Here is a 9374-nt window from a genome sequence, read left to right as displayed (position 1 = left end):
AAAATTGTGAAATGGAACAAACATCGTCAAAACGATAAAAGTCGGATAGGCTAAATTAATGGGTTTTTTTTTTGGTAAACGCCAATAATAAAGTCAGATGTTTATTTCAAAGTTTAAGTAAGAAAAAAAAATAGTTGAGTGAATAATCTTTTTTGCTCTGCTAAATAATGATACAGTGTATATTTTCAAGACGAAAAAGAAAACAAAACATGTTACACTTTTTTCTTATAAATGTTTTCAATTTTTCTATGTTGTAATTAGATTTTAGCAGTCGTAATTGCCGAACGACGGTTTTTTTTAAGCTTGTTGGTAATCTTGCATTTGATTTAAAGATTATAAATGGATGGGTACATAATTTTCATTAATTGGTTACCACGGATATTTATAATAACCAATTTTTCACTATGTATTTTGAAAAGAAAAAATTCTTAGCGTGCAGTTTGCTTTTGATTTCAGTGAAATTGTGTACATTTTAAGAAAATAAAAACATAATACATATTTATTATAGATACAAAATCTAGAGCTACTACATCGTCAGAACCTTAGTTCTCTCATAATTCTGTTTATCAAAGATATTTGTTTGTTATTCATTTGCGTATATTTATGTAAAATTTATGAGTTGTTTAATTATTATGATGGCATTTATTAATACGACGTTTTAAAACATGATATGAAAACTTTTATATGTTAAACAAGGCGTGTTTGTGAAACACTAAGCACTTGGTCGCAACAAATTTCTAAAATGCAATTTTCAGTAACAAGGCCTCAGTCAGGGCCAAGAGGTTATTGGCCTTGCTGTCATTTGAAAGAACTTAAATAGTGGAGTATGCTAACCAAAAATAAAGTCTACATTTGATGGTTCAAAAGCACAGGCGCTTGTTTCATACACTGAGCTTACTATGTAAGCTACTATGTTCTCTACTATGTAATAACACAAGGTATCCATCTTTCTCGAGACCAAAAATGTAGGTCACCAATTCAAACCCCTTTTTTATTTATTATCCGCCGCTTGCATAAAAAAATCCACATGTAATGGTTAGCGGAATTCCCCTTCTTGGACCTAATGTATATTTCCTTACCTCACCGACTCGCGAACTTTGACATTGACAATAAAATTACACGCTTCGTCAATCGAAAGAAAAAGTGCATCTCTAAACAGCTCAGCACTTCCGGTTTGATAACCGCGATATGATTCACAAGTTCTCATTGGCTACTGGTACTCTCGGGAGTTTTCCATGCAACTGTATAAGGCACAAAAGAAAAACAGAAAAAATATTTTGGCGCAAATTTGCAAATCTATATTGTTCTAGGTTTTCTGTCAAATATTTTGTAAGATGACAACGTGGTGGTGATTTTTAAGATGAATTTATAGTTATATTAAGGGGATGAAGGACCTTTAGCTGAAAAAATACCTGTCATTTAATTTTTTTCATATTTTGTATATATCTTATTTAGTATGTCCTACATACTATAAAGCAGACATATCAATAGGTTTCTAGACTAATTTCTGAGATATTGAGTGACAAATACCATATCCCACAGTGTCTGAGCGGAGTTTTTATTCTCTGTGTTTCTGGGTCCATTACTCTGTCGATAATTGAAATTTTTCACCATAGGCATAGATAAAAAATATACCAGCGGAAATGTGTCTTTTCAAATATTTTAGAGTATGAATAGCGTTAAAAATTCAAAAAAGCAAGATTCTTTTGTAACACTACATCTAGAGACGGAAATTTACGACTTTTTTAGGACAACTTAAATCATAAAAAAATTAATTTGCAAAAAATCCTATCATTCAATATTTGAAAATTTACGTCGAAGTTCAATGTCGTCATTGTATTGATTAACTGTAAAAATATCGATTGGTGAAGCTGAGCTCAATATTGCACGGGGCAAAGTTAAACGAGTCATGATCATGAGAAAAATGTGTCATGTTTACATTTCTCGAGTACGGGAAAACCCAACTATGACGTCACACATTCCTGAAATAAGCGAAATAAGACAAACCCACTGAATTTTTCCGTCAACAACCATGTAAAAAAAATTTTGCGTTCTGAAATTTACAAAATACCCTACCATGTACATATTATGGCCCGTTTTCTATGATTTTATACTACCCGTTTTTACCGTGTATGATCTTACTGAACTAAGAGATCCACTATGACGTCAAAGACGCACTGGACGCGCAGAGTAGGGAAACGGCAGAGTGGATTAATCTATTCCGTAATTTGATAATATTTGCAAGAAATTTTGAATGTTTTCAGATATTTTTATACTAGATGGTGAATGCAAACAAACAGTCAAAAAAATTATACAAGTACTGTGGTTTCAATCTCGTTTTGTACATATTTTATCAGAGATTATGACATAAATCAACTGAGTCACGTGACCATACATCCTTCATCCCCTTAAAGCAAAAATATTTTGTTAAGAATCCTTTCTACACCAGAGCAAAAAGTACAAATAGCCAATGAGATCTTGTGTTTTATATCGCCATTGCCAAACCAGAAGTGCTGATCTGTTTAGAGATGCACTTTTTCTTTCGATTGACGAAGCGTGTAATATTATGGTCAATGTCAAAGTTCGCGAAGGGGTGAGGTAAGGAAATATACATGAGGTCCAAGAAGGGGAATTCCGCTAACCATTACATGTGGGTTTTTTGTTGCTAGCGGCGGATAATAAATAAAAAAGGGGTTTGAATTGGTGACCTACATTGTTGGTCTCGAGAAAAATGGATACCTTGTGTTATTATATAGTAGAAAACTAAGCTCAGTCTATGAAACAAGCGCCTGTGTTCAAAAGTTATTGCGAAAGTTCTTAAAAAAGCGCTATATTTAGCATATAGGTCACAGTCAAGGTCATTGACTTTGGTGTAATTTGATAGAGTTTAATCAGTGGGTTAAGTTTACCAAATACGAAGTCTCGATCTTTATCATGGTTATAAAGTTGCGGCGAAGGATGAAGTTGACAACAGACAGAAGGACAGGACAAAAACAATATGCGAACCGGATTTATCGATCCGGGCGCATAAAAACTTGCTTAAGTGTATGAGTTCGGGAGCTGATAAACAAACAAACTTATTTACAGATTACTGGCGCATTCACTTGAAGAAAACAAAGACCATGCGAGATTTCGTCACCTTAACCCTGGTCTGCTGCCTGATGTCAATCAGTGTCATCAAACACGGTAAGTCAGATTACAGAGTATAAGCAATTAACATCAGTAAAAAATAATCAGTGAGGTAGTATCGTTTTTGAAAGTTGGGGAAGGTAACCTGCTGAAAGAGGGGCAACTTATGTGAAAGAAACTAACAATGAAAGACATTATTGTGCAAACAAGAGGCCCAAGGGCCTTGAATCGCTCTTCTGATAAATTGTACAATCTATCACTTCTATTAGAAGCCTTTAACTCTATTAGTATCATAAGACCCAAAATGCATCAACTGACAAAGATTGACAATATTTAGCCAGTTAAGACTGAAGATATTATAATATAATTATAAAATACCATAAGTAGGTCACAGTGACCTACCTTTTGATTGAAATTTTCTGAGGAATCAAGATACATTAATTGACAAAGACTGATGATTCTAATTAAATAAATACCTGAGATATTCAAAAGTAGGTCAACATTCTTTGAAAACCCAAGATGCATCATCTGACAAAGTTTGACGATTCTAAGGCAATTAGTACCAGAGATAATTACATATATCCATTAAATGTCAAAAGTAGGTCATGGTGACCTACTTTTTTATCGACGTTATCCAAAACCCAAGATGCCTAAACTGACAAAATTTGATGATTCTAAGCTAATTAGTACCTGAGATATTCAAAAATAGGTCAATGTGTAAAATGCCTCAATTGACAAAGTTTGATGATTCCGAGCCAATAAGTACCAAATATAATTAAATATAGCCATAAAATGTCAAAAGTAGGTCACAGTGACCTACTTTTTGGTCGACGTTCTCCAAAAACCCAAGGTGCCTAAACTGACATAGTTTGATGATTCCAAGCTAATACGTACCTGAGATATTCAAAAGTAGGTCACCGTGACCTACTTTTTGGTCGACATTCTCCGAAAACCCAAGATGCATCAACTGACAAAGTTTGATGATTTTAGGTCAATAAGTACCAGATATACTTAATTATAGCCACAAAAAGTCAGAAGTAGGTCACCATGACTACTTTTTAATCGTCACTCTCCGAAAACCCAAGATGCATCAACTCACAAAGTTTAATGATTCTAAGCCAATAAGTACCGGAGATAAATAAATCCATACAATGTCAAAAGTAGGTCACCGTGATTTACTTTTTGGTCGTCACTCTCCGAAAACCAAATATGCATCCACTCACAAAGTTTGATGATTGTAAGCCAATAAATACCTAAGATACTTAATATAGCAATAAAATGTCGAAAGTAGGTCATCGTGACCTACATTTTGGTCGACATTTTTCAAAGACCCAAGATGCATCTACTGACCAAGTTTGATGATCGTATATCTGAAGGTTATCAAAATATGTGTTTTAAACAATTTGAAAACAAATATTTGCAAAATTCAAAAAGTAGGTCACTGTGACCTACTTTTTCAAAAATATGTTTTAAGGTCCCAAGATGCATCAAAGTACAAGATTTGATGATTCTAAACCTCCCAGTGTCTTAAATAATGGGATTTAATGTTTTTAAAGGACAAGTTATGAAGTTTAAAAAGTAGGTCACGGTGACCTACTTTTAACTTGACCTTGTTCAAGCCCAAGATGCATCAACTGACAAAGTTTAATGATCATAGGCCTTAAAGTGTCCAAAATATGCCTTCAAATCAATTCGAAAACAAATCACCGCAAAATTTGAAAAAGTAGGTCACCGTGACCTACTTTTGAGTTAACATGATGTGAAGTCGTCAGATGCATCAACTTACAAGATTTGATGATCCTAGTCTTTATAGTAAGCAAAATATACACGGTTTTATGAATTGTAAATTTAGGTCAACTTTGAAGTGACCTTGAGACCACGCCCTTTGCCCCAGGGTAATTCCCGTGCAGCTTTTAATCTTCGACATATCCTGATCCTTGTGGTGAAAATCTGCCTGGTGGTTATGGTGGTTTAGCAACCAGTACTTTTGGTATAACATATATACTTTTGGTATAACATATATATGGAGATAACAAACAGTATGCTAGCCCAAAAGTTCATTAAACAGTACAAAATTGGAGCAGAGCAAACACAGACCTACAAAACATCAGAGGTCGGTTCAGGTGCCATGGAGGAGTGAACATCTCCTGCCGACCGGTCAAACCCGCCGTGTGCTCCTTGCCATGATCGGAGGAAAAAAACTTTCTTAGACTGACCAATTATTTGACTTTATAGTTTTACCATCATCATAAAACATGATTCAACTTTGCTGCGACCTATTTTAGACAGGTGGGGACCAGCCTTCAATGAATATTCTCTACGTTTATAACAAAAGTTGTGATGTTGACATTTGTTTTCACTGTAGTAAAATGTTAGGTAGAAAAAGATAGGAACAAACCTTGGACAATCCATTTTTAAATCACCTGAGTATATTGCTATCTGTTCTCGTACGTCGTCGTACATCATTCGTAAACTATTAACATTTTTAGCTTCTTCTCTGGAACCACTGAACCAATTTCAACTAAATTTGGTATACAGCCTCTATAGGAGGAGGGGAACAATAATTGTGAATTTCATGGTCCCTGCCCCACTGAGGCCTGAGGGGTGGGGCCAAAACCACTAAAATTAATGCAATCTTTAAAAATCTTCTATACTCATGTACGTCAAGCAGTCAAACAGTTGGCATGATTGTAATCAGCATTGCTTTTTTAAAACCAAAATTGTGAAATTCATGGTCCCTGGGTCGGAGGTTCTGGTGTTAGGGTAAGGCTATATAGATCATATTGTAAAAGTGCATTATTTCTTTAAAATTCTCCTCTGCTCCTGGAAATTAAACAAAAGAAACCAAGAACGAAGTTAAGATGAACAAAAAGTGCCTCATCGAAAATTGTAAACTTTATAGCCCCTGGGTCAGGTGTTCTGGTGTAAGGGCGGAGCCCTATTGATTAGAAAGAGAAAAATGCATCAATTCTTCAAAATCTTCTCTGATCCTGGGTATCAAATAAACTAACTTCTTATATAGTTATTATGAGCAAGAGTGCTTCAACCAGATTTGTGAATTCCATGCCCCCTGGGTCAGGGGTTTTTAGTGAAAGGGGGTACCTTTTGATTATATAGTAAAAATACATTACTTCTTTAAAATCTTTTCCTTTGCTCCTGGGTATTAAACAAACTAACTAAGTATATAGTAATGATAAGAAAGAGTTCATCTTCCAAAATTGTGACTGGCCTAGGTTTGGGGTTGTGGTCTTAGGGCGGGGTTCTATTGATTACATAGTGAAAATACACTGATTCTTTAAAAATATTCTTCACTGCTCCTGGGTATTAAACCAATGAACTATGAACATAGTTATTATGATGAAGGATGACTTCCAAAATTGGCAATTTCATGGCCCCTGGGTCAGGTGTTCTGGTGTTAAGACGGGTCTCTAATGATTATATAGTGAAAATGCATGAATTCTTTGAAAATATTTTCCTTCGCTCCTGGGTATCATGCCAATGATCTAAGTATATATATTTATGATGAAGAAGGGTGCATTTAGCAAAATGGTTAATTTCATACCCCCTGAGTCTCGGATATCGGGGGGGGGGGGTTAACATTGCCTGAAATTAAAATATTGCTTTGAAATCTGTTCTTTGGTATTGACAAACCATTTATTATAAAATGATTTTAATGATAAAATTTCCAAAATTTTGAAACATGTGGCCCCAGGGTCAATGGTTCCTTTGGGGTGAGGTGAACAACTGGTTATGAAGTGGAAATGCATTTTCTCTTTTTACTCTGATCTACCTCTGGGTATTAAGTAACTAGAGTAAGCATGCTAAGTGTATAATTATGATACGCAGTGGTGCCTCTTTCAAAATTGTGAATTTCATTGCCTCTTGTGTAAAACACAAACCAAATTCAATTGTTTGAAAGTTGTTACATGATACTCAGGTGAACTATAAGGCCCGTGGGCCTCTTGTTTAAATAAATGTTTGTTCCAAACAAGAAGGAAATGACAATAAGCACATATGAATTTAAACTAATGCTGCAGGAATAATTCAGTTATATCTTTTTTGTTCAGCTGAGGCGCAGAGCTGTAGCCAGCTAACGACTTGTACCTCCGCCATAACCACTGCTTTACAAGGAGCTGGCCAGGACACAAGCAAACTATGCAGGTAGATGATTTTATTTCTAATGTTAAATAACAGAAGATGTGTTTGTGAAACACTGATGCCCCTGTATGGCACCTTAAGACGAGGGTTAAATTTTCTCAAATGCATGTCAAACTACAAAGGTCAAGGTCCCAGAAGTTCATATGGTCAACTATTTCTGTACCAATGGAAAGGACTTGTCATAAAGAACACTCATGTCAAATATTAAAGCCTTACCCTTGACAGTGCAATAGTTATGGGCTATGTTAAAGTTGACAACATACAGATAAACAAACACTAAAGTTCAATTCATGGAATGATGATGCAAATGAAAAATTGATTGGAATATTTGTGGAATATATTTTACTGTAAATAATACGAAAAAAAATCACTTCAGTAAACAAAAAAGAAGGTTTTTTGATGTTTACAAATTATTCCATTATGCAACAATCCTAATAAATCAAAACATTATTTGTCACTTGAAATACAATAATTGTAAAACTTCAATGAAAAAATAAAAATTTATCCTGTAACACTTATTCAGTTTACTAATAAAATTTAAACATGGATTAAATTAGTATACTAGTGCTACAAAGGGGAAGGGGTCTATTGTTTTACCTTTTGCATCTGTTTGTATCCGTGTATCTATCCAAAACTCAGCAACCACTCATTGCAAATATTTGAAATTTGAGCATTCTTTGCCACATGGTGGTTTATTTTTGTACGACTCTGATGTCGAATTCATGTTTATCCGAGCGTCTATCTGTACCAAGTTTCAGTTGCAGTTTTCTCTGCAAGTTATCAATACAAATTCTTGAAATTATAACGTACTCTATGCTCAGGCTGTCATATGGTCAGAGCGTACTGAATATACCCAGCCATGTAAAATGAAGGTAATAAAAATAAAGTGTGAAATACCCTTATTTTATTTCTCTCATTGTTATTGGTCACTTCATTATCTTTAATTGAAATATGTTGCTTTAAACGCTGATGTTTCCTTTAAATGTATATTCCATTTGCTCTAGCTTCCCATACAAAAGAGACAGACAATATCATTTTGCTTACAAATCTTATAGCGAGTTGTTTTATTATATAGATCTGTTTTTTTGTATTGCAGTGCCTACAATACTTACCTGAACTGTTTAAATCAGGCCGCCTCTGACTGTGGTGTGGATGTCAGCGCCACTGTACAAACCGCCAAAAAGTCCTTGTCGCAGTACGGATGTAAGCAATGCAAAATGTATCTCTAAGCATCCCCCCTCCCAAGTTACATTTCATCGATATTTTAATGTTGACGTGTTTAACGCAGAATGATTCATTAAATCATTACGGAAAAAAATTGTCTACATTGAAAAGAATTATATTAGAGTGTAAATTGCATAAAACCCACTCAACAAAATATATACATAGCAATGTATGCATGATTAACAGTTTTATTTTTGTAAATACTCTACCCTTTTGACAAAATATATATGTGATAAATGCTATACTGTTTAAACCATCAATAATGTTTCTGTTCTACTTTTTACCAGGTTCCACTTCCGGTGGTGGTTCCGTGATGACGCTCCTCAGCTGGCTGTCTCTAACACTCGGAGTTTTCCTTCATAAATTCTTTTGAGAAAATGCCCATGCATTTGAAAAAAAAACTTATTAACGATCACACCTAACATAAAATTTCCTTGTTTCCTATCTAAGTTGAGTAATTACTCTATTTTAAAAGACTAACAGAATTTTTTTTTTTTTTGCGTATTTTAAATTTAAACCTGATTGTTGTACATCTTAAAACATAATTATTATGTTGACTTTAATCTTATTTTGTCTCTATTCTATACTATAATTGTAGTCATAATAAATTTCCTTTTTGAAAATAAATTGTATATGTTTTTCTTTATCTTTAATTGTGCAAAGGCAAAGATTTCATCGTTTGTATTTATATATCGGCGATCATGTTGATCTCAGACCTGTTGACCAGTATTGTTGTCTTACAGTTCTTAAGACCTGTCAATGAGATTTGGCATGTGTCAGTCACGATCTTACTTTCCATCAATTTGAAATATATTACTAGAGAACAACTACATTTCTGATAACCATTTCAGTCATTTCTTAAA

General features: G+C 34.2%; 1 protein-coding gene across 1 annotated transcript; it reads left to right on the top strand.

The window, feature by feature from the left end:
* The first annotated feature begins 3057 nt into the window (after positions 1 to 3057).
* Positions 3058 to 9090, top strand: LOC134257983 (uncharacterized). Its single transcript, XM_062740555.1, has 4 exons — positions 3058 to 3186; positions 7197 to 7290; positions 8384 to 8490; positions 8799 to 9090. Exons 1-4 carry the CDS (start codon positions 3123 to 3125, stop codon positions 8882 to 8884), a joined length of 351 nt encoding a protein of 116 aa, XP_062596539.1. The 5' UTR covers positions 3058 to 3122; the 3' UTR covers positions 8885 to 9090.
* The last annotated feature ends 284 nt before the right edge of the window (positions 9091 to 9374 follow it).

Source organism: Saccostrea cucullata, unplaced genomic scaffold (assembly GCF_032062105.1).
Source record: "Saccostrea cucullata isolate Sc308-1 unplaced genomic scaffold, CSIRO_AGI_Scuc_v1 ctg16332, whole genome shotgun sequence".
NCBI classification, from domain to species: domain Eukaryota; kingdom Metazoa; phylum Mollusca; class Bivalvia; order Ostreida; family Ostreidae; genus Saccostrea; species Saccostrea cuccullata.
This window is presented reverse-complemented; position numbering and strand designations above follow the sequence as displayed.

What these genes read in the sequence shown, in the direction of transcription:
- LOC134257983 (XM_062740555.1), top strand. Translation starts at nt 3,123, where the DNA reads ATGCGAGATTTCGTCACCTTAACCCTGGTCTGCTGCCTGATGTCAATC. An exon ending in AATCAGTGTCATCAAACACG is followed by an intron (nt 3,187 to 7,196) that starts GTAAGTCAGATT and finishes TTTTTTGTTCAG; the next exon opens with CTGAGGCGCAGAGCTGTAGC. An exon ending in GACACAAGCAAACTATGCAG is followed by an intron (nt 7,291 to 8,383) that starts GTAGATGATTTT and finishes TTTGTATTGCAG; the next exon opens with TGCCTACAATACTTACCTGA.